The sequence below is a fragment of the Zea mays genome, chromosome 1 (assembly GCF_902167145.1).
Source record: "Zea mays cultivar B73 chromosome 1, Zm-B73-REFERENCE-NAM-5.0, whole genome shotgun sequence".
NCBI classification, from domain to species: domain Eukaryota; kingdom Viridiplantae; phylum Streptophyta; class Magnoliopsida; order Poales; family Poaceae; genus Zea; species Zea mays.
Genome location: NC_050096.1, coordinates 288,704,279 through 288,730,542, shown reverse-complemented (window position 1 = coordinate 288,730,542; position 26,264 = coordinate 288,704,279). Strand labels below are relative to the sequence as shown.

The 26,264-nt window shown below is 45.4% G+C and overlaps 1 protein-coding gene across 1 annotated transcript; it reads left to right on the top strand.

Moving 5' to 3' along the window:
* Nucleotides 1-17,873: 17,873 nt before the first annotated feature.
* LOC107197954 (Formin-like protein 18) lies at nt 17,874-19,992 on the top strand. Its single transcript, NM_001320236.1, is given in 1 exon segment — nt 17,874-19,992. A coding segment is annotated over 1 exon segment (1,308 nt). The 5' UTR covers nt 17,874-18,443; the 3' UTR covers nt 19,752-19,992.
* The last annotated feature ends 6,272 nt before the right edge of the window (nt 19,993-26,264 follow it).

Here is a 26,264-nt window from a genome sequence, read left to right as displayed (position 1 = left end):
CGCACCAGTCTTGATGGGAAATGGTGTTCCGGCAGCAGTTCGAGGTACTGGACAGGTCTACCTGAAGTTAACTTCAGGAAAGACGCTCGTGCTGAAGGACGTACTCTATGTGCCATCGATGAGCCGGAACCTCATATCAGTGTCGTTGCTATGTCGACAGGATCTCAAATTAGTGTTTGAGTCTAATAAAGTGGTCCTGTCTAAGTTTGGTACTTTTGTTGGAAAGTCATATAAGTCAGGCGGTTTGTTCCGTCTTTCTGTTTTGAACAATCATTCTTCTTACCATGTTAATGTGGTGTGTAATAACGATTCCTTAATAATATATGGCATTCCTGTTTGTGTCATGTGAATTTTGAGGCCATTAAGAGATTAAGTGACATGTCTTTAATTCCTGAATATAAACATGTTAAAGGTGTAAAATGTGGTATTTGTGTGCAAGCTAAGCAACCTAGAAAACCGTTTCATACGGTTGAAGGCAGAAGTACCACTCCTTTAGAACTAATTCACTCAGATATTTGTGAGATGAATGGTATAATCACAAAAGGCGGTAAAAGATACTTTCTTACCTTGATAGATGATGCAACCAGGTTTTGTTATATTTACTAAAGATGATGCTACCAGGTTTTGTCGGCTGTCGGTTGTTCTCGGTGGTGGTGGTGTGGTGCTGTTGATGTCGTGCTTTGGTGCTGCTCGTTGATTCTCTGGTCTCTGTCCACCGTGGCCTGGTGCTTGGGCTACCTGCTACGCGGTGTTCCTCTTCTCGGGCTGGTGCCGTGGACGTCTCCCTCGGCTCCGGCAGTGGCTTCAGTATCTTCGTCAACCTCCCGCTGTGCAGGCCCGGACGTGGGTGGCGGAATTGGTTTTCTGGGACAGAACCTTGTGTTCGCTGAGCTGGTCTTCCCACGTAGACAATCTATGTGCTGTGAGTTACCCGTTGCCTCACTTTATTTACTGTTTAATTTTGTGCAATCTGCTAGTATTAAATACTTGGGTGTGATTGCACTGTTGTGGCGGATTTGTGTGCTCGATGATGGTAGCGGTGTAGTGAGACAACGTGACAGTCTGGGTTTTAGTGTATTATCATTTTCAGCATTGATATTATTTGTGCCTAATCAAATCTCTCTTTGTTGAGGCTGTTTACCTGTGTTAAATTTTGTTAATTTGTTTAGTACACAGCTCCTTACTATTAGTATTTATATTTGATTATTAGGCTTATTACATCTGATCTAAATCCCTGATTTGATAAGATAGAACTGTCACGTTAGTCGAAGATCTCTGATCACCTTTCAGCGTTGGAGGGTTGTTTATTACAGCAACCCACTATTTTGAGAGCAATATTTTAAGATAAACAATCATGTTTATTTGTTTAATCTGCCTTCTTCATCTACAAGTCATGTTTAATTATAAAATGGACCTGAGATGCTATTTTACATGTTTACATGTTTTAGAATTGCTACTGTTCATTGCTGCAATAATTATATATGGCATTTATCTGAGTTATATGCTTGTTTTATTTGGAATTAGAATATTTAATTTATTTAAATATGAATGAAGCATGTCACTTATTTCTCTAATATTACAACAATCCAGAAAACCAATTCGTATAATGGCCTCCAGTTCTGATGTCATTAAGCCTGAAGCATTCGACGACGCAAGCTTTAAACGCTGGCAGATTAAGACTCGCATGTGGCTCACTGACCTAAAATTATTTTGGGTAGTGACGTCGGCTGTTCCCGAGGCTGCATCAGATAATGCTGGTGATGCAGCGAAGATCGCCGCACTAGCGGAGAAGGCCAAGTGGGACGAAGCCAATGAGGCATGCTTGTCTCGTCTGCTGAACGTCTTGTCGAACCGCTTATTTGACGTGTACTCTGGTTTTACCTCCGCTAAGGGTCTATGGACTGAACTTGAGAACGAGTTCTCTGAAGTTGACAATGGCAATGAGTCATTTACAACGGAAAACTACCTCAACTATAAAATGGTTGAGGGAAGGTCTGTTATGGAGCAGCTACAGGAGATTCAACTCCTTGTTAGGGACTTGGTCCAATATGGCTGCGTCCTACCAGACAGTTTTCAGTTGAATGCAATACTGGCAAAGCTCCTGCCTTCTTGGCGAGACTTTGTGACTTCACGCCGCCACATGAAGAAACAAATGACTCTCACTCAGTTGTCAGCTGCGATAAATGTGGAAGAGCGTGCAAGGTCCAGTAACAAGCCATCCCAGCAACTCCAGGCTCACGTTGTTGAGAAGGGTGGAGATAGAAAATTCCAGAAGAAGAAGAAGAACTCTCCACGGAAGAATATGAACCAACCTAAGTCCAAAAAGATGAAGAAGAAAAAGGAGGACTTTATCTGCTACGTTTGTGGTGTCTCCGGGCATACAGCTCGGAGGTGCAAACTTAGGAAGAGAAAAGGTCTTCCACCTCAGCGCAAAGAAGGGAACGTGGTGGTTAATTCCACCCCAGGGTATGCACCTTAGGCCTTTATGGCAAGTCCATCAGATGACTGGTGGATGGATTCCGGTGCTACTGTTCATATTTGTGCTGATCGATCCATGTTCTCTTCATTCCAGGGATACAGCAGCGCACCAGTCTTGATGGGAAATGGTGTTCCGGCAGCAGTTCGAGGTACTGGACAGGTCTACCTGAAGTTAACTTCAGGAAAGACGCTCGTGCTGAAGGACGTACTCTATGTGCCATCGATGAGCCGGAACCTCATATCAGTGTCGTTGCTATGTCGACAGGATCTCAAATTAGTGTTTGAGTCTAATAAAGTGGTCCTGTCTAAGTTTGGTACTTTTGTTGGAAAGTCATATAAGTCAGGCGGTTTGTTCCGTCTTTCTGTTTTGAACAATCATTCTTCTTACCATGTTAATGTGGTGTGTAATAACGATTCCTTAATAATATATGGCATTCCCGTTTGTGTCATGTGAATTTTGAGGCCATTAAGAGATTAAGTGACATGTCTTTAATTCCTGAATATAAACATGTTAAAGGTGTAAAATGTGGTATTTGTGTGCAAGCTAAGCAACCTAGAAAACCGTTTCATACGGTTGAAGGCAGAAGTACCACTCCTTTAGAACTAATTCACTCAGATATTTGTGAGATGAATGGTATAATCACAAAAGGCGGTAAAAGATACTTTCTTACCTTGATAGATGATGCAACCAGGTTTTGTTATATTTACTAAAGATGATGCTACCAGGTTTTGTCGGCTGTCGGTTGTTCTCGGTGGTGGTGGTGTGGTGCTGTTGATGTCGTGCTTTGGTGCTGCTCGTTGATTCTCTGGTCTCTGTCCACCGTGGCCTGGTGCTTGGGCTACCTGCTACGCGGTGTTCCTCTTCTCGGGCTGGTGCCGTGGACGTCTCCCTCGGCTCCGGCAGTGGCTTCAGTATCTTCGTCAACCTCCCGCTGTGCAGGCCCGAACGTGGGTGGCGGAATTGGTTTTCTGGGACAGAACCTTGTGTTCGCTGAGCTGGTCTTCCCACGTAGACAATCTATGTGCTGTGAGTTACCCGTTGCCTCACTTTATTTACTGTTTAAATTTGTGCAATCTGCTAGTATTAAATACTTGGGTGTGATTGCACTGTTGTGGCGGATTTGTGTGCTCGATGATGGTAGCGGTGTAGTGAGACAACGTGACAGTCTGGGTTTTAGTGTATTATCATTTTCAGCATTGATATTATTTGTGCCTAATCAAATCTCTCTTTGTTGAGGCTGTTTACCTGTGTTAAATTTTGTTAATTTGTTTAGTACACAGCTCCTTACTATTAGTATTTATATTTGATTATTAGGCTTATTACATCTGATCTAAATCCCTGATTTGATAAGATAGAACTGTCACGTTAGTCGAAGATCTCTGATCACCTTTCAGCGTTGGAGGGTTGTTTATTACAGCAACCCGCTATTTTGAGAGCAATATTTTAAGATAAACAATCATGTTTATTTGTTTAATCTGCCTTCTTCATCTACAAGTCATGTTTAATTATAAAATGGACCTGAGATGCTATTTTACATGTTTACATGTTTTAGAATTGCTACTGTTCATTGCTGCAATAATTATATATGGCATTTATCTGAGTTATATGCTTGTTTTATTTGGAATTAGAATATTTAATTTATTTAAATATGAATGAAGCATGTCACTTATTTCTCTAATATTACAACAATCCAGAAAACCAATTCGTATAATGGCCTCCAGTTCTGATGTCATTAAGCCTGAAGCATTCGACGACGCAAGCTTTAAACGCTGGCAGATTAAGACTCGCATGTGGCTCACTGACCTAAAATTATTTTGGGTAGTGACGTCGGCTGTTCCCGAGGCTGCATCAGATAATGCTGGTGATGCAGCGAAGATCGCCGCACTAGCGGAGAAGGCCAAGTGGGACGAAGCCAATGAGGCATGCTTGTCTCGTCTGCTGAACGTCTTGTCGAACCGCTTATTTGACGTGTACTCTGGTTTTACCTCCGCTAAGGGTCTATGGACTGAACTTGAGAACGAGTTCTCTGAAGTTGACAATGGCAATGAGTCATTTACAACGGAAAACTACCTCAACTATAAAATGGTTGAGGGAAGGTCTGTTATGGAGCAGCTACAGGAGATTCAACTCCTTGTTAGGGACTTGGTCCAATATGGCTGCGTCCTACCAGACAGTTTTCAGTTGAATGCAATACTGGCAAAGCTCCCGCCTTCTTGGCGAGACTTTGTGACTTCACGCCGCCACATGAAGAAACAAATGACTCTCACTCAGTTGTCAGCTGCGATAAATGTGGAAGAGCGTGCAAGGTCCAGTAACAAGCCATCCCAGCAACTCCAGGCTCACGTTGTTGAGAAGGGTGGAGATAGAAAATTCCAGAAGAAGAAGAAGAACTCTCCACGGAAGAATCTGAACCAACCTAAGTCCAAAAAGATGAAGAAGAAAAAGAAGGACTTTATCTGCTACGTTTGTGGTGTCTCCGGGCATACAGCTCGGAGGTGCAAACTTAGGAAGGGAAATGGTCTTCCACCTCAGCGCAAAGAAGGGAATGTGGTGGTTAATTCCACCCCAGGGTATGCACCTTAGGCCTTTATGGCAAGTCCATCAGATGACTGGTGGATGGATTCCGTGCTACTGTTCATATTTGTGCTGATCGATCCATGTTCTCTTCATTCCAGGGATACAGCAGCGCACCAGTCTTGATGGGAAATGGTGTTCCGGCAGCAGTTCGAGGTACTGGACAGGTCTACCTGAAGTTAACTTCAGGAAAGACGCTCGTGCTGAAGGACGTACTCTATGTGCCATCGATGGGCCGGAACCTCATATCAGTGTCGTTGCTATGTCGACAGGATCTCAAATTAGTGTTTGAGTCTAATAAAGTGGTCCTGTCTAAGTTTGGTACTTTTGTTGGAAAGTCATATAAGTCAGGCGGTTTGTTCCGTCTTTCTGTTTTGAACAATCATTCTTCTTACCATGTTAATGTGTTGTGTAATAACGATTCCTTAATAATATATGGCATTCCCGTTTGTGTCATGTGAATTTTGAGGCCATTAAGAGATTAAGTGACATGTCTTTAATTCCTGAATATAAACATGTTAAAGGTGTAAAATGTGGTATTTGTGTGCAAGCTAAGCAACCTAGAAAACCGTTTCATACGGTTGAAGGCAGAAGTACCACTCCTTTAGAACTAATTCACTCAGATATTTGTGAGATGAATGGTATAATCACAAAAGGCGGTAAAAGATACTTTCTTACCTTGATAGATGATGCAACCAGGTTTTGTTATATTTACTAAAGATGATGCTACCAGGTTTTGTCGGCTGTCGGTTGTTCTCGGTGGTGGTGGTGTGGTGCTGTTGATGTCGTGCTTTGGTGCTGCTCGTTGATTCTCTGGTCTCTGTCCACCGTGGCCTGGTGCTTGGGCTACCTGCTACGCGGTGTTCCTCTTCTCGGGCTGGTGCCGTGGACGTCTCCCTCGGCTCCGGCAGTGGCTTCAGTATCTTCGTCAACCTCCCGCTGTGCAGGCCCGGACGTGGGTGGCGGAATTGGTTTTCTGGGACAGAACCTTGTGTTTGCTGAGCTGGTCTTCCCACGTAGACAATCTACGTGCTGTGAGTTACCCGTTGCCTCACTTTATTTACTGTTTAATTTTGTGCAATCTGCTAGTATTAAATACTTGGGTGTGATTGCACTGTTGTGGCGGATTTGTGTGCTCGATGATGGTAGCGGTGTAGTGAGACAACGTGACAGTCTGGGTTTTAGTGTATTATCATTTTCAGCATTGATATTATTTGTGCCTAATCAAATCTCTCTTTGTTGAGGTTGTTTACCTGTGTTAAATTCTGTTAATTTGTTTAGTACACAGCTCCTTACTATTAGTATTTATATTTGATTATTAGGCTTATTACATCTGATCTAAATCCCTGATTTGATAAGATAGAACTGTCACGTTAGTCGAAGATCTCTGATCACCTTTCAGCGTTGGAGGGTTATTTATTACAGCAACCCGCTATTTTGAGAGCAATATTTTAAGATAAACAATCATGTTTATTTGTTTAATCTGCCTTCTTCATCTACAAGTCATGTTTAATTATAAAATGGACCTGAGATGCTATTTTACATGTTTACATGTTCTAGAATTGCTACTGTTCATTTCTGCAATAATTATATATGGCATTTATCTGAGTTATATGCTTGTTTTATTTGGAATTAGAATGTTTAATTTATTTAAATATGAATGAAGCATGTCACTTATTTCTCTAATATTACAACAATCCAGAAAACCAATTCGTATAATGGCCTCCAGTTCTGATGTCATTAAGCCTGAAGCATTCGACGGCGCAAGCTTTAAACGCTGGCAGATTAAGACTCACATGTGGCTCACTGACCTAAAATTATTTTGGGTAGTGACGTCGGCTGTTCCCGAGGCTGCATCAGATAATGCTGGTGATGCAGCGAAGATCGCCGCACTAGCGGAGAAGGCCAAGTGGGACGAAGCCAATGAGGCATGCTTGTCTCGTCTGCTGAACGTCTTGTCGAACCGCTTATTTGACGTGTACTCTGGTTTTACCTCCGCTAAGGGTCTATGGACTGAACTTGAGAACGAGTTCTCTGAAGTTGACAATGGCAATGAGTCATTTACAACGGAAAACTACCTCAACTATAAAATGGTTGAGGGAAGGTCTGTTATGGAGCAGCTACAGGAGATTCAACTCCTTGTTAGGGACTTGGTCCAATATGGCTGCGTCCTACCAGACAGTTTTCAGTTGAATGCAATACTGGCAAAGCTCCCACCTTCTTGGCGAGACTTTGTGACTTCACGCCGCCACATGAAGAAACAAATGACTCTCACTCAGTTGTCAGCTGCGATAAATGTGGAAGAGCGTGCAAGGTCCAGTAACAAGCCATCCCAGCAACTCCAGGCTCACGTTGTTGAGAAGGGTGGAGATAGAAAATTCCAGAAGAAGAAGAAGAACTCTCCACGGAAGAATCTGAACCAACCTAAGTCCAAAAAGATGAAGAAGAAAAAGGAGGACTTTATCTGCTACGTTTGTGGTGTCTCCGGGCATACAGCTCGGAGGTGCAAACTTAGGAAGGGAAATGGTCTTCCACCTCAGCGCAAAGAAGGGAACGTGGTGGTTAATTCCACCCCAGGGTATGCACCTTAGGCCTTTATGGCAAGTCCATCAGATGACTGGTGGATGGATTCCGTGCTACTGTTCATATTTGTGCTGATCGATCCATGTTCTCTTCATTCCAGGGATACAGCAGCGCACCAGTCTTGATGGGAAATGGTGTTCCGGCAGCAGTTCGAGGTACTGGACAGGTCTACCTGAAGTTAACTTCAGGAAAGACGCTCGTGCTAAAGGACGTACTCTATGTGCCATCGATGAGCCGGAACCTCATATCAGCGTCGTTGCTATGTCGACAGGATCTCAAATTAGTGTTTGAGTCTAATAAAGTGGTCCTGTCTAAGTTTGGTACTTTTGTTGGAAAGTCATATAAGTCAGGCGGTTTGTTCCGTCTTTCTGTTTTGAACAATCATTCTTCTTACCATGTTAATGTGGTCTGTAATAACGATTCCTTAATAATATATGGCATTCCCGTTTGTGTCATGTGAATTTTGAGGCCATTAAGAGATTAAGTGACATGTCTTTAATTCCTGAATATAAACATGTTAAAGGTGTAAAATGTGGTATTTGTGTGCAAGCTAAGCAACCTAGAAAACCGTTTCATACGGTTGAAGGCAGAAGTACCACTCCTTTAGAACTAATTCACTCAGATATTTGTGAGATGAATGGTATAATCACAAAAGACGGTAAAAGATACTTTCTTACCTTGATAGATGATGCAACCAGGTTTTGTTATATTTACTAAAGATGATGCTACCAGGTTTTGTCGGCTGTCGGTTGTTCTCGGTGGTGGTGGTGTGGTGCTGTTGATGTCGTGCTTTGGTGCTGCTCGTTGATTCTCTGGTCTCTGTCCACCGTGGCCTGGTGCTTGGGCTACCTGCTACGCGGTGTTCCTCTTCTCGGGCTGGTGCCGTGGACGTCTCCCTCGGCTCCGGCAGTGGCTTCAGTATCTTCGTCAACCTCCCGCTGTGCAGGCCCGGACGTGGGTGGCGGAATTGGTTTTCTGGGACAGAACCTTGTGTTCGCTGAGCTGGTCTTCCCACGTAGACAATCTACGTGCTGTGAGTTACCCGTTGCCTCACTTTATTTACTGTTTAATTTTGTGCAATCTGCTAGTATTAAATACTTGGGTGTGATTGCACTGTTGTGGCGGATTTGTGTGCTCGATGATGGTAGCGGTGTAGTGAGACAACGTGACAGTCTGGGTTTTAGTGTATTATCATTTTCAGCATTGATATTATTTGTGCCTAATCAAATCTCTCTTTGTTGAGGCTGTTTACCTGTGTTAAATTCTGTTAATTTGTTTAGTACACAACTCCTTACTATTAGTATTTATATTTGATTATTAGGCTTATTACATCTGATCTAAATCCCTGATTTGATAAGATAGAACTATCACGTTAGTCGAAGATCTCTGATCACCTTTCAGCGTTGGAGGGTTGTTTATTACAGCAACCCGCTATTTTGAGAGCAATATTTTAAGATAAACAATCATGTTTATTTGTTTAATCTGCCTTCTTCATCTACAAGTCATGTTTAATTATAAAATGGACCTGAGATGCTATTTTACATGTTTACATGTTTTAGAATTGCTACTGTTCATTGCTGCAATAATTATATATGGCATTTATCTGAGTTATATGCTTGTTTTATTTGGAATTAGAATATTTAATTTATTTAAATATGAATGAAGCATGTCACTTATTTCTCTAATATTACAACAATCCAGAAAACCAATTCGTATAATGGCCTCCAGTTCTGATGTCATTAAGCCTGAAGCATTCGACGGCGCAAGCTTTAAACGCTGGCAGATTAAGACTCGCATGTGGCTCACTGACCTAAAATTATTTTGGGTAGTGACGTCGGCTGTTCCCGAGGCTGCATCAGATAATGCTGGTGATGCAGCGAAGATCGCCGCACTAGCGGAGAAGGCCAAGTGGGACGAAGCCAATGAGGCATGCTTGTCTCGTCTGCTGAACGTCTTGTCGAACCGCTTATTTGACGTGTACTCTGGTTTTACCTCCGCTAAGGGTCTATGGACTGAACTTGAGAACGAGTTCTCTGAAGTTGACAATGGCAATGAGTCATTTACAACGGAAAACTACCTCAACTATAAAATGGTTGAGGGAAGGTCTGTTATGGAGCAGCTACAGGAGATTCAACTCCTTGTTAGGGACTTGGTCCAATATGGCTGCGTCCTACCAGACAGTTTTCAGTTGAATGCAATACTGGCAAAGCTCCCGCCTTCTTGGCGAGACTTTGTGACTTCACGCCGCCACATGAAGAAACAAATGACTCTCACTCAGTTGTCAGCTGCGATAAATGTGGAAGAGCGTGCAAGGTCCAGTAACAAGCCATCCCAGCAACTCCAGGCTCACGTTGTTGAGAAGGGTGGAGATAGAAAATTCCAGAAGAAGAAGAAGAACTCTCCACGGAAGAATCTGAACCAACCTAAGTCCAAAAAGATGAAGAAGAAAAAGGAGGACTTTATTTGCTACGTTTGTGGTGTCTCCGGGCATACAGCTCGGAGGTGCAAACTTAGGAAGGGAAAAGGTCTTCCACCTCAGCGCAAAGAAGGGAACGTGGTGGTTAATTCCACCCCAGGGTATGCACCTTAGGCCTTTATGGCAAGTCCATCAGATGACTGGTGGATGGATTCCGGTGCTACTGTTCATATTTGTGCTGATCGGTCCATGTTCTCTTCATTCCAGGGATACAGCAGCGCACCAGTCTTGATGGGAAATGGTGTTCCGGCAGCAGTTCGAGGTACTGGACAGGTCTACCTGAAGTTAACTTCAGGAAAGACGCTCGTGCTGAAGGACGTACTCTATGTGCCATCGATGAGCCGGAACCTCATATCAGTGTCGTTGCTATGTCGACAGGATCTCAAATTAGTGTTTGAGTCTAATAAAGTGGTCCTGTCTAAGTTTGGTACTTTTGTTGGAAAGTCATATAAGTCAGGCGGTTTGTTCCGTCTTTCTGTTTTGAACAATCATTCTTCTTACCATGTTAATGTGGTCTGTAATAACGATTCCTTAATAATATATGGCATTCCCGTTTGTGTCATGTGAATTTTGAGGCCATTAAGAGATTAAGTGACATGTCTTTAATTCCTGAATATAAACATGTTAAAGGTGTAAAATGTGGTATTTGTGTGCAAGCTAAGCAACCTAGAAAACCGTTTCATACGGTTGAAGGCAGAAGTACCACTCCTTTAGAACTAATTCACTCAGATATTTGTGAGATGAATGGTATAATCACAAAAGGCGGTAAAATATACTTTCTTACCTTGATAGATGATGCAACCAGGTTTTGTTATATTTACTAAAGATGATGCTACCAGGTTTTGTCGGCTGTCGGTTGTTCTCGGTGGTGGTGGTGTGGTGCTGTTGATGTCGTGCTTTGGTGCTGCTCGTTGATTCTCTGGTCTCTGTCCACCGTGGCCTGGTGCTTGGGCTACCTGCTACGCGGTGTTCCTCTTCTCGGGCTGGTGCCGAGGACGTCTCCCTCGGCTCCGGCAGTGGCTTCAATATCTTCGTCAACCTCCCGCTGTGCAGGCCCGGACGTGGGTGGCGGAATTGGTTTTCTGGGACAGAACCTTGTGTTCGCTGAGCTGGTCTTCCCACGTAGACAATCTACGTGCTGTGAGTTACCTGTTGCCTCACTTTATTTACTGTTTAATTTTGTGCAATCTGCTAGTATTAAATACTTGGGTGTGATTGCACTGTTGTGGCGGATTTGTGTGCTCGATGATGGTAGCGGTGTAGTGAGACAACGTGACAGTCTGGGTTTTAGTGTATTATCATTTTCAGCATTGATATTATTTGTGCCTAATCAAATCTCTCTTTGTTGAGGCTGTTTACCTGTGTTAAATTCTGTTAATTTGTTTAGTACACAGCTCCTTACTATTAGTATTTATATTTGATTATTAGGCTTATTACATCTGATCTAAATCCCTGATTTGATAAGATAGAACTGTCACGTTAGTCGAAGATCTCTGATCACCTTTCAGCGTTGGAGGGTTGTTTATTACAGCAACCCGCTATTTTGAGAGCAATATTTTAAGATAAACAATCATGTTTATTTGTTTAATCTGCCTTCTTCATCTACAAGTCATGTTTAATTATAAAATGGACCTGAGATGCTATTTTACATGTTTACATGTTCTAGAATTGCTACTGTTCATTGCTGCAATAATTATATATGGCATTTATCTGAGTTATATGCTTGTTTTATTTGGAATTAGAATATTTAATTTATTTAAATATGAATGAAGCATGTCACTTATTTCTCTAATATTACAACAATCCAGAAAACCAATTCGTATAATGGCCTCCAGTTCTGATGTCATTAAGCCTGAAGCATTCGACGGCGCAAGCTTTAAACGCTGGCAGATTAAGACTCGCATGTGGCTCACTGACCTAAAATTATTTTGGGTAGTGACGTCGGCTGTTCCCAAGGCTGCATCAGATAATGCTGGTGATGCAGCGAAGATCGCCGCACTAGCGGAGAAGGCCAAGTGGGACGAAGCCAATGAGGCATGCTTGTCTCGTCTGCTGAACGTCTTGTCGAACCGCTTATTTGACGTGTACTCTGGTTTTACCTCCGCTAAGGGTCTATGGACTGAACTTGAGAACGAGTTCTCTGAAGTTGACAATGGCAATGAGTCATTTACAACGGAAAACTACCTCAACTATAAAATGGTTGAGGGAAGGTCTGTTATGGAGCAGCTATAGGAGATTCAACTCCTTGTTAGGGACTTGGTCCAATATGGCTGCGTCCTACCAGACAGTTTTCAGTTGAATGCAATACTGGCAAAGCTCCCGCCTTCTTGGCGAGACTTTGTGACTTCACGCCGCCACATGAAGAAACAAATGACTCTCACTCAGTTGTCAGCTGCGATAAATGTGGAAGAGCGTGCAAGGTCCAGTAACAAGCCATCCCAGCAACTCCAGGCTCACGTTGTTGAGAAGGGTGGAGATAGAAAATTCCAGAAGAAGAAGAAGAACTCTCCACGGAAGAATCTGAACCAACCTAAGTCCAAAAAGATGAAGAAGAAAAAGGAGGACTTTATCTGCTACGTTTGTGGTGTCTCCGGGCATACAGCTCAGAGGTGCAAACTTAGGAAGGGAAAAGGTCTTCCACCTCAGCGCAAAGAAGGGAACGTGGTGGTTAATTCCACCCCAGGGTATGCACCTTAGGCCTTTATGGCAAGTCCATCAGATGACTGGTGGATGGATTCTGGTGCTACTGTTCATATTTGTGCTGATCGATCCATGTTCTCTTCATTCCAGGGATACAGCAGCGCACCAGTCTTGATGGGAAATGGTGTTCCGGCAGCAGTTCGAGGTACTGGACAGGTCTACCTGAAGTTAACTTCAGGAAAGACGCTCGTGCTGAAGGACGTACTCTATGTGCCATCGATGGGCCGGAACCTCATATCAGTGTCGTTGCTATGTCGACAAGATCTCAAATTAGTGTTTGAGTCTAATAAAGTGGTCCTGTCTAAGTTTGGTACTTTTGTTGGAAAGTCATATAAGTCAGGCGGTTTGTTCCGTCTTTCTGTTTTGAACAATCATTCTTCTTACCATGTTAATGTGGTGTGTAATAACGATTCCTTAATAATATATGACATTCCCGTTTGTGTCATGTGAATTTTGAGGCCATTAAGAGATTAAGTGACATGTCTTTAATTCCTGAATATAAACATGTTAAAGGTGTAAAATGTGGTATTTGTGTGCAAGCTAAGCAACCTAGAAAACCGTTTCATACGGTTGAAGGCAGAAGTACCACTCCTTTAGAACTAATTCACTCAGATATTTGTGAGATGAATGGTATAATCACAAAAGGCGGTAAAAGATACTTTCTTACCTTGATAGATGATGCAACCAGGTTTTGTTCTATTTACTAAAGATGATGCTACCAGGTTTTGTCGGCTGTCGGTTGTTCTCGGTGGTGGTGGTGTGGTGCTGTTGATGTCGTGCTTTGGTGCTGCTCGTTGATTCTCTGGTCTCTGTCCACCGTGGCCTGGTGCTTGGGCTACCTGCTATGCGGTGTTCCTCTTCTCGGGCTGGTGCCGTGGACGTCTCCCTCGGCTCCGGCAGTGGCTTCAGTATCTTCGTCAACCTCCCGCTGTGCAGGCCCGGACGTGGGTGGCGGAATTGGTTTTCTGGGACAGAACCTTGTGTTCGCTGAGCTGGTCTTCCCACGTAGACAATCTACGTGCTGTGAGTTACCCGTTGCCTCACTTTATTTACTGTTTAATTTTGTGCAATCTGCTAGTATTAAATACTTGGGTGTGATTGCACTGTTGTGGCGGATTTGTGTGCTCGATGATGGTAGCGGTGTAGTGAGACAACGTGACAGTCTGGGTTTTAGTGTATTATCATTTTCAACATTGATATTATTTGTGCCTAATTAAATCTCTCTTTGTTGAGGCTGTTTACCTGTGTTAAATTCTGTTAATTTGTTTAGTACACAACTCCTTACTATTAGTATTTATATTTGATTATTAGGCTTATTACATCTGATCTAAATCCCTGATTTGATAAGATAGAACTGTCACGTTAGTCGAAGATCTCTGATCACCTTTCAGCGTTGGAGGGTTATTTATTACAGCAACCCGCTATTTTGAGAGCAATATTTTAAGATAAACAATCATGTTTATTTGTTTAATCTGCCTTCTTCATCTACAAGTCATGTTTAATTATAAAATGGACCTGAGATGCTATTTTACATGTTTACATGTTCTAGAATTGCTACTGTTCATTGCTGCAATAATTATATATGGCATTTATCTGAGTTATATGCTTGTTTTATTTGGAATTAGAATATTTAATTTATTTAAATATGAATGAAGCATGTCACTTATTTCTCTAATATTACAACAATCCAGAAAACCAATTCGTATAATGGCCTCCAGTTCTGATGTCATTAAGCCTGAAGCATTCGACGGCGCAAGCTTTAAACGCTGGCAGATTAAGACTCGCATGTGGCTCACTGACCTAAAATTATTTTGGGTAGTGACGTCGGCTGTTCCCGAGGCTGCATCAGATAATGCTGGTGATGCAGCGAAGATCGCCGCACTAGCGGAGAAGGCCAAGTGGGACGAAGCCAATGAGGCATGCTTGTCTCGTCTGCTGAACGTCTTGTCGAACCGCTTATTTGACGTGTACTCTGGTTTTACCTCCGCTAAGGGTCTATGGACTGAACTTGAGAACGAGTTCTCTGAAGTTGACAATGGCAATGAGTCATTTACAACGGAAAACTACCTCAACTATAAAATGGTTGAGGGAAGGTCTGTTATGGAGCAGCTACAGGAGATTCAACTCCTTGTTAGGGACTTGGTCCAATATGGCTGCGTCCTACCAGACAGTTTTCAGTTGAATGCAATACTGGCAAAGCTCCCGCCTTCTTGGCGAGACTTTGTGACTTCACGCCGCCACATGAAGAAACAAATGACTCTCACTCAGTTGTCAGCTGCGATAAATGTGGAAGAGCGTGCAAGGTCCAGTAACAAGCCATCCCAGCAACTCCAGGCTCACGTTGTTGAGAAGGGTGGAGATAGAAAATTCCAGAAGAAGAAGAACTCTCCACGGAAGAATCTGAACCAACCTAAGTCCAAAAAGATGAAGAAGAAAAAGGAGGACTTTATCTGCTACGTTTGTGGTGTCTCCGGGCATACAGCTCGGAGGTGCAAACTTAGGAAGGGAAATGGTCTTCCACCTCAGCGCAAAGAAGGGAACGTGGTGGTTAATTCCACCCCAGGGTATGCACCTTAGGCCTTTATGGCAAGTCCATCAGATGACTGGTGAATGGATTCCGGTGCTACTGTTCATATTTGTGCTGATCGATCCATGTTCTCTTCATTCCAGGGATACAGCAGCGCACCAGTCTTGATGGGAAATGGTGTTCCGGCAGCAGTTCGAGGTACTAGACAGGTCTACCTGAAGTTAACTTCAGGAAAGACGCTCGTGCTGAAGGACGTACTCTATGTGCCATCGATGAGCTAATATCGGGATCGGTGAAAAAATATGAAGTGTTTCGTTTTTTCGGGGTCCTGTTCGAAACAAGATAGCTTTGGTATTTACATAATTACAGTGGTGTCAGCAAACATTCACAAAAATTCCCGCATGTTCTTAGGACCACCAAACGCACGACTCGTACGTATAAAAGCTTCCGTTACTCGCGAGACGGTAAAAGTGAAAACCTCACCTGCTCGCGGCGTCAGGCGGCAAGTGCCAACTGCAGTGGCGAAGCTAGATCAAAACTGAGGAGCAGGGGTGGAGGGCCCAATATGGCCCAGTATTGCGTGAGCAATACCATAGGCCGGCCTAAATAGAGATTAGGTTATCCTCCGGCTGTCAGCGATCGTCGATCGAGCGTCGTTCGCCCGCCCCGTAGGCGCCGTCCCCGTACCCATAGACCGCTACTCGGCTACTCCATGTCTCAGCTCCAGACCTCCAACACAGCACACAGCGCCGCAGGCCGCACCGCGCACAACGCCGCTGCGCGCTCCGCGGGTCCGCGCTGCAGGATCTCGGACTCTCGGCGTTCGGCGAGCCGCTGCTGGCGCCTGGGGGCTGCGCGCGCTGCGCCGCTGTGGGCTGGCCGGCTATGGCTCAGCGGCAGGGCACTGGCTGCCTGGTCTGGTCGCCGGCCTCTGCTAGCCTGCTCCAGTGCGTCTCGGCGTGGTCAGCTACTCGGCTGATAGGGTATTTCAGACTTCAGTATTAAATTATTGAATATAGACATATAGTCTAGTTTACAATTCCAATTTCAGACTTCGTAAGTCATTTTTCTTTTTTTCAGATTTTATTCGCTATATGGCATTTGATTGTAAATAGATTATAATCAAAATGACTATTAAATAAGGTATTTTTCAACATCTATTACTTATTTTGTAGTAACAAGTTATTTTAAACTGTCATAAATTTTATTTTTTGTTGCATTAGCAACACCTAAATTTTCTGGCGTCCTCCGCCACTGCTGAGGAGGGTACATTTAGTCTTGTGGGTGCATAAATTTTTTTCTAGGAATACACATATGGTGAAATTTTAACTAAATCTATAGGATTGGTATTTTGTGGGGGTGCATTTGCATCCACAGTGTTGAACCTAGCTTCGCCCTTGGCCAACTGTGACAGAAGTTGGCGCCAGATTATTCGCCATGCAGGTGAAACCTATGACCGTTACAAAACGGAAAAAAAAACTAGTATACGAAACTGCAGCCGCCTCGTCTGTGATCACTCCACGTAGTAGGCCCACGCACCCAGAGAGTCAGAGCTCCAACGTAATTCCCGACAGCTACAGCCTCTGATTGACATATGGGTCCAGTAACACAGTTCCAGTGGGCCCCTCTATCATTGGACGTGCCGTACGTAACTACGTACGAGTAGCAGGAGCTGCTAGCTAGCTCCAACCAGAAAGGAATGGAATTGGCCCGTTTAGCTTCTGATTAAAGCCATTCGCTGGCTCCAGCTTTTAACTGTTCTCTTCTCTGTGATGCACTATAGGCTAAAGCGGCTGCAGCTTAGGCCTGTTTGAGTTTCTAAACAGCTTCTTAGCGTGAATAGATAGAAGATTAAATAAACAACTAGTTAATACGTACCGGCTTCTACTGATTCTATAAAGCTTTTGTCTCTATGGATTATAACTGAAGTAGTCCAAACAGTCGGCTTTAATTCAAAGCGAACAGTTATTGAAATGCCATAAGCTAATTTATATAGAAAGTAGAAAAATCTGACATTGTTGGCTTTCTTTAGTAGAGCCTAGAAACCGATAAAATCGCGAGACTCAAAAGATTAACAATAGTTCTTTTTGAAAAGTTGTTTTGGGCTTTTAATCATGAGAACTTAATAATAGCTTCTTCATAATTTTACTAGGAAGCCAAAAAAATCCATAAAACTAGACTTTTCAATTCGTATATAAGCCTAGTTTGGTGCGAAAGCTAAACAAAAAACATTTGTTTATTTAAACTTCTTACTTTTCATACTGATAAAAGCTTAAACAAACGAACTTTAGACTGTCTTCAACATCATTCTCTATATTCATCTTTTATATCTATTATTTACAGTTTACTCTGACAGATTTTTTTCTCTCTATCTCCTGCCTCTCTAGCGACATCCTTTATATATCGTCATCTATATATCTATATGTAAATGGCTATATTAGAGACATATTTTACTTTTAACAATCATACACTCAAATATATTGTACACATGTTAGTTTTGCTAAATCTATTGTTTAAAGTGTTGAAATAGATAGGAAAGTGAAGTGCTAAACTGTTTATATTTAGATTTTAGTTACATGACGATACATTGGAGACGTCTTAGGCTAGATCCATACGAAGCGAACAACCCAGACCCGACGCCACGCCCTGGCCACAGCCCACAGCGCAGCGCGCCCGCGCCGAACCCGTTCGGATCCGTCTCGGCTCCAGCTCGCGTCCCCACGGGCCACGGCCACCACCGCGCCTAACATGAAGCCCACGCGCCGTCACTGACATCCGGGCCTCGGAACCCGGGCCCGCGGGCGAGTGACGGGATACCCGAGCCAAGGCGCAACCGCGCAAGTGGGTGCGGGATTGGTGTCTCACAGCCACGGCACACCAGGATCCAGCCTGGCTCCTCCAATTCCACGGCTCCGTCGTTCTCGTTCCTCACCCGATTCTTATACCAACTCGTCCCCTCCTTATCTCCGTCGTCACGCATCGCCCTCGCTCGCTCCGCATTGCCCGCATCGCCTCCAATCTCAGCAGACCAGGTCGAGTTTCGCGCGGATTTTCAGTGTGGGAGGGGAGTGGAGGTGTGACGGGAGCAGCAGAGGAAGCGCGCCATGGACCCGTGCCCGTTCGTGCGGGTGCTGGTCGGCAACCTCGCGCTCAGAATGCCGGTGGCGCCGCCGGCCGCCGGTGCTGGCGCGGGCGTCCACCCGTCCACGTCGCCGTGCTACTGCAAGATCCGGCTGGGGAAGATGCCGGTCCAGAGCGTCCCGGCGCCGCTCGTGGTCTCCGACGGCGGGGAGCAGACGCCGGCGTCCGGGGCCCTCGCCGCCGCGTTCCATCTGTCCAAGGCTGACCTGGAGTGGTTCAACGGGAAGCCGTCGCTCTTCTCGTCGCGCGGGGAGGCCAGCCTGAAGGTGTCGGTCTACGCTGGCCGGAAGGGGAGTGCCTGCGGCGTCAGCTCCGGGCGGCTGCTTGGGAAGGCTACGATCGCGCTCGACCTCAAGGGCGCCGAGGCCAAGCCCGCCGTGCTGCACAGCGGCTGGATCTCCATCGGGAAGCGATCCGGGAAGGGCAGCACCGCGGCGACGGAGCTCAGCCTCACCGTCCGCGCGGAGCCGGACCCGCGATTCGTTTTCGAGTTCGACGGCGAGCCGGAGTGCAGCCCGCAGGTGCTGCAGGTGCGCGGCAGCATGAAGCAGCCCATGTTCACCTGCAAGTTCGGATGCCGCAGCAACAGCGACCTGCGCAGGCCGGGGATGCAGCCGGAGCGCGACGCCGCGTCGGCCAAGGAGCGCAAGGGGTGGTCGGTGACGGTGCACGACCTGAAGGGCTCCGCCGTGGCGATGGCGTCCATGGTCACGCCCTTCGTGCCCTCGCCGGGCACGGACCGCGTGAGCCGGTCCAACCCGGGCGCGTGGCTCATCCTCCGCCCCGCGGGCGACGGCGCCTGGGAGCCCTGGGCGCGGCTCGAGTGCTGGCGCGAGCGCGGCGGCGCCGGCGCGTCCGACAGCCTGGGCTACCACTTCGCCCTCCTCGTCCCCGGCGCGGACCACGCCGTCGCCCTAGCCGACTCCTCCATCCCCTCGTCCAACGGCGGCAAGTTCGTCATCGACCTGACCGCCGCGCAGCCGCTGAGCCGGGGCGGCACGCCGGGGTGCAGCCCGAGAGGCAGCGGCGACCTGAGCAACTGGCCCCTGGGGAACTACCGCGGCTTCGTCATGTCCGCCGCGGTCCAGGGCGAGGGCCGGTGCAGCAAGCCGACGGTGGAGGTCGGGGTGGCGCACATCGGGTGCGCCGAGGACGCGGCGGCGTTCGTAGCCCTCGCGGCGGCCGTGGACCTGAGCATGGACGCGTGCAGGCTCTTCTCCCACCGGCTGAGGAAGGAGCTCTCGCACCTGCAGGCCGACCTACTCCGGTGACCCACCGGACCGGCGGCAACCGCGAATCACGAGCGAATTGTACAGAAGTAGTTGAGGCAGACGTGTGCTTTGTTGTAGTAGTTCGATTCCGGTGATCAACTAGTTGATCGTGGTCACCTTTTCTTGTGAGCGCTGAATGCCTTTGTGTGGTGTGATTTTTTGGTTGGTTGCTTCGCTTTAGCCATGTAGGGTGTCCGCTTTTACGGATCTCCGTAATTTATAAGCTGTTTGGTTTGAGGAATGATCTAGTCCATCGTCTCCTCACTCCTCTATTTTTTGTTTGGTTTGTGGAATGGATTGAGTTGATCCATCATCACCTCATTCCTTATAGTTATTTAGTTAGTACTAATATGAGGAATGAGGTCATCCCACCAAATTTGAAGAATGGACCCATGATGCACCACCATATTTTGGATGAAGTGATTCTTTAAACCAAACACCCCCTTAGAGATTTTTTTTGTGATCGTATGAACTATGGTTCCCAGTTCTTGTTATTCAAATTGAATGAGCAACGATTAGACCGACATGACTGTGACCAGCGTCACTGTGTCGTATGAACTATGCAATCAGCAGGCTCATTTTTGTTTCGCTCTCTAATCAGGCTGTTTTGCACATCCGATTAGACCGACAGTGCCTTTGCAAACAGGTTGTTAGTATTAGATGGAGTTGTGGGAGATTTTCAAAAGGAGAACAAAAGGAACGTGAAAGGCAGGGCAAATGACAGTAGGAGCAGTGCGGAGGCATGGGCGCATCGCATGGGACAGCAGGCGAGCAGAGAGAGGGGGAGGTGGGTGGTGGTGGGGGAGCACGGCGGGTCGGCTTGCCCCTCCGGCGCGGGCTGGGCAGCAGTGGGCGCGCCCGACGCCCACCACTCACTCGGCGTTGGTTTGCAGGCCGTGGGGCCGCCCGAGGCGGGAGTGGAGTGCGGGCAGCGGCAGGCGCCAGTAGTGATGACTAGTCCAGTCCTGCTGCTGGGAAGTTTGTTGGGATTGGCGCCCAGCTATGCCTGCCCGCTCCTTTTTCGTTTGGCTGCCTGCCCGCTTGCAGCTGCGGTGGAGCTGGGTCCGCCCGGTCCGGGCAAACCCAAAAGGAATCCAACGCACAACGCAGTAGTACTCCGTAGAATGGAAAGAGGAGGGAGAGGGCTGCGTTGAGATCCGTTTCATGTTCACTACCCATATGTTTGGTTGCCTGTATTTGCTGGTGCTTGCATCGCGGGATGCAATGAGCTGGTGTTTGGTTGTTGTCAACCAGGCTCTACGCGTGCGAGGTGTGTGTTTGGTTACCTGCGTGCAGATGTGGAGTCAGGCTCGCACGATACTTAAAGCACCCTGGGCCAGGCTCTGCAGGCGCGAGCAAATTGGTCGCATCTTTGGAGCCAGGCTCCCGCCGGCCTGGCTCATGCAGCCGGGCTACCAGGAGAAGCCAACCAAACAGGCGGTACGTATTTTCTCATCTCTCGCCATAAACATCACGTGAGGACTAAACGATACTGTTATATCTATACCTTTATATAAACCACTAATTTAAGTTTTACAAAAACCACCCAACTAATTCACTTCCACGCACGTAGGGGCCGATTGGTTTGGGTGGCCCAACTGAGTATGACTGGTTTTTGGATCCACGTTGAGATGGGATTGTTCCAATAGGATTTTCAGACTGCGATGTTTGGTTTCATTTCTGAGGTCGTCCTGGCTAAGTGAAGAATCTGTTTTATTTCCTATGACATGTAACACTTATTGAAAGTACCTACTAATAGTTTGTATGGACCTCACGAAAGTGAGGTCTATGACCCTAAACCTTTGGTTATGGTCAACTACATGGAGGGACATTGCTACTTGCTCCTCAATTGCAGTATGAATGTTATCCCTAACCATGCTTCTAGATCCGAACATGTCACACAACTGAAAAATGGTGCTTTCCTCATCCTCAACAAGTTAACACAATGTGTGTCATCAAATTCATATATGAATAGTAGGTTATTCTACCTCTAGGGTATCACTAAGCAACGAAGGACCATATATTATAGATCTAGACTCTATCCTTCTGCGTCTAAACCAAAGGAAGCGGTACACAACAACCACGACTAGTGATGCAGCTCGACTGCAACTCTCAAGTTCATTCTCCATTTTCTAACAGAAGGTAGCAAAGTAGATATGTTAATAACATGGTCTTGCATCTCGAATTAGGTGCATTTTTTGTACCAAAGGTTGCTACATACATAGATGGTCCTCGAGTGATACACTAGTGTTGTATTGTAAATGTAATCATGAACCTAGATATGCTTCTCATAATAGAAAATATGTATACTAATCAGATATGTCCATGTGCAATAGGACCAGGAAAATACATAGCAAAAGTACACACAAACTATAAAAACATCATACTGGAAAATCAAGGCACTGAAACAATACATGATCTACAACATAACATGTCAAAATCAAGCGATTGACATGAGATCAGGAGGTGGTACTGCCAAATCATATCAACGTCTAAATCAACCATACTTGAAGAAATATAGCGGGAAGTAGCACGTAACTTACCACATCTATGCCAGGATGTAGCAAGCAACCAATTGGATCTACCAATCAACCATACTTGAGTAACAGAAAAAGTGGATGAAAACAAATTGAAGCAAGCAACCAATAGAATAAGGGAGGGGAACTCTAACCATGGAGGGAAAATCCTCCTGCCGTAGGTGTTCAAGAGGAGACAGGTACTGACGGATCTACACAAGAACAAACATGAATCAGAGTTAGCAAGTTCCAAAAATGCACGAATCGAAATGTACACAAAAAACTAGAGGTGGTGGTAGTGCGAAATCGCCGAGACTCTCTGCACGAAAACACTGACGAGTGCATGCACCAGTAATTCACACCGGTGAGTGGCGATGGTGAGCGACAGACAGAGAGGAGAGGGGAGAGCGGAGAACGAAGGGCGAGGAGGGGAGAGGCGACCTGGAGGAGAAAACCCTAGCACACAAGCATTTACACCTTGGTCACGGAGAGCACAAACATGAGTTGAACAAAGCAAGGCTCGCGAGAGCTCACCAAATCAAGTGTGTCGGTTGATCCTGGCTCCGGGGGGATTGGTCGTAGCCAACCTGGCTGGGGTGGCCCAGCCAACAAAACGACCCACATGTTGGCTGGATTAGACCTTGCTCGGGGTTGGGCCAACAACCAATCTTTCCATAACCTCCCCTAAATTCACCAAACAAATTAATTGCACCCACGCATAACACACCCTTAAAACCAACGATTCTCATCGTTTGATACCTCTCCTTCCTCTTACTCAAATATAACAACCAATGTTATTTGGATCATCCTTCCTCCCTCATCCCTCATCACACGTACAGTATCCCCTGTCCCCTCCCCCGCAATCCTGTCGATCCCTCCCCCTCCTCTCTCTAGGACAATAGCTAGTGTTGGTGTAACAGTCTTTAATCTAAGGTTGTTTAGAGGAGATTACAATATAGATTGGAGGAGGGAGATGAGCTCTCTTATCCTAGTTTCAACACTGTTGTATGTATCTATCATCATTTCATATTAGGCCGTGGCCAGTGGACCGTGCAAAACGCAGTTTTGCACTGTTTTACATCGTAGAGTATATTGTTTACAGAATGTTGTTTGAAATAGGACGTGAGACAGGTAAGACAACCTTATATTAATTATCGAACATACTATCAATCTCGTTATTGTTCCTCTCATACCTTATATACTATAGCGTTCTAGTGCACAATCTTTAGCATCATCCTACATACACCTCAGGGTTATATTAGTTTTTTATAGGCTTTTAGTTTAAATAAAACACGATGTTTTATAGACGCCAAATGCTCTCTCTCTCTCTCTCTCTACGTCCTTCCTCGTGCCCACCTAGCATGCATCAAACATATGCTATTTTCAGAGTAAGTGGGAAGGGAATAATGGTTTTCATAAACATCTGCTACTATTTGTATATGATGTCAACGCCGATGTTGGCTTGTTGATTGATGCACAATAGCTGTAGATTACGGGGTAGAATGCACTCATTGTTGGAGTTGTTTATAGTGGAACATTGGTAGATGACATCAACATCTTGTTCTTCGATTGGTTTGCATCTATTGTTGGGGACATTGGTGTCGTGTCGAACTCTTATCCAAATTCCTTGCCCATTGATCATAGATGTTGTCGAGAAGCTCTTCATAGTGGTGTATCAGGACGTGGCCGAAGGATCGGTCTAGTATCTAAATGCCAGGTGTAATAGTTCTTGACCTAGGGTCCCATTTAGAGGAGATCAGTAGGGGATTAGAAGAGGGGAACAACTGCTCTGGGGTTGGCCACATAATTAGGGCTTGTTCGTTTTGCTCTCAATCCATATGGATTGGGTGTGATTAAGTGGGTTTAAATCCTAAAAAAGTTAAAATCTTTTATATATTTTTCAATCTCATACAATCCACATGAGATAGGAATAACCGAACAAGGCCTTAGCTATGCATGTGCGAAAGTTGATGATCTAAGAGCATCTCCAACAATACCTAATATGCAATCCTAATCTCCATATCACGTTGCTTATCACACTTTCTATTTTAAATTTCTCTATGCAAACAGTACATCTATAGCGCAAAATAATGTGATACACGTTCTCATATACGGAGTTGCTGGAGCTGGCCTAAAACCATGTTTTGGCCGGCAACCAGAAAATCATTGCTCTAGCAGTTTCCAATCTAGTCGTCCAATCTTTCCGCACACCCAATCCCAGCAGCGTTGGCACCTATATTTCTGCCGCTCGTCTGAGCTCCCAATCCTTGTTTGCGCGTAGCCTGAGCGTGCAGAAGCCACACTGCGAGTCGTGGAATCCTACGAGCCGCTCGTGCAGGCGACCGTCCTCATTCCTCAAGATGCTGTACACATACGTCATGAGGAAGAGCGTGGACCGTGGTGGTGACGGCACGGAGCACGGTGGTGGTCACAATGCTGTACACAAGGCTGTGGGGGTGGTCACGGCACGGCGGTGAAGGCCGTGCACACCTGCGTTGAGGCAGGAGCTCGTCGCCGCATCCGCCTGCAGGCAGAAACGGAAGAGCGTAGTGAGAGGGAGGAGGGCGGGATGACGTGCCTTCGCTGTAGCCGAGCTTCGGCCTGTTGAAGCGGGTGTCGAGGAACTCGAGGAGCGTGGTGCTGGGGAAAAACAATTAGGAACTGTTGTTGCAGAATGGCAGTGTTTGTTAGGTCTAGAAACGTTCGAGGAAATTCCAGTCTAAGGACTAGTTTAAGAACCTTATTTTATTTAGAGATTTCTATTTTTTCAAGATAAATTATTTTATTTTCCTTTGATAAAACAGAAATCACTTGAGAAAAATAGAGTTACCAAACAAGTCCTAATTAGGAGGTTAAATATTAGGTTCTATTGGAGATGCTCTAACCACGTACTTTACCTGTATGTCTGCCTAAATTAAAACAACTTACGTTTTCGATCTGACGAAGTACAGATACATAGCTCAAGCGTGCTGGCGTACGAAGATTCCGTGCCACGAACGGTGGCGTCTGATGGCTCCGATCCCGGCGCAAGGGTTTAAGTGGAGGTATGTTTTGTTGGCTCTGCCACGTCTAAGGTTAAGCACACTTGATCAAGTTAGACGTGTTTGGTTTGTAGGCATAGTTGGAACAAGAATTTTTCTCTTTCTATGTAGGTCCCACTCGTCAATGACCTCGTAAAATATGGCAAAATTCTCTTAGACATGGAGATACAGAATTTGAACGTCTAACGTTAAAAAAGTGCAACAGAAAACATTGTAACAATTTTTAGCACCTTAGACATGCAACCAAACATGCCCTAATTTTTTTGGTCGTCCCGCCAGCAATCACGCATTCGGATCGTTAATTCTTGCTTTGATAAGCGTGCGCGCGAGTTGTATGTATGTATGGGGTTTTGGCCTTTGGGGGCGGCAACACGGCTCGAGAGAGGAGATGACAGTTCAACCTTGAAAGCCGCTAGTGCCAATATCTATTGTACAATATAGTCTTTTAGTTGTCTCCTGTGCTTGGAGAACCGTTTTGGTGTCTCTCCACTGTACATGCCCTTAAGCAGCCCGAAACACATTGCATTGCACGTCCGAATCACGACAGCTCACGCCGCTCTGGATCATAACGATGATGGCCGCAACGGACGGCTGGTCCGGTCGTAATCGCCAACTAGGTGAGTGCCCGTGCGTTGCGACGGGAGTAAAAAAATTGTATGAAACATAGAAACGGAACGACAACAATCACTATAATAATACAAAATCCATTAAAAATAATTTATTTGATATTAATAATGTTTACCACACAGATTTTGCATATCATATATGGCTAGTAGTTTCGCCTTCTATAGATTTCATGATTAGTGAAGTGATATACATCAATCACTCTACATCTCATATTTAAACCGTGTTGAAATAAAGCACAATCAATGAAATCGTGTTTCAATAATAATCTGAAACACCAAATGTGTGTTCCATAACAGTGCGAATACTTGAATGCAAATGGTTAAAATGCT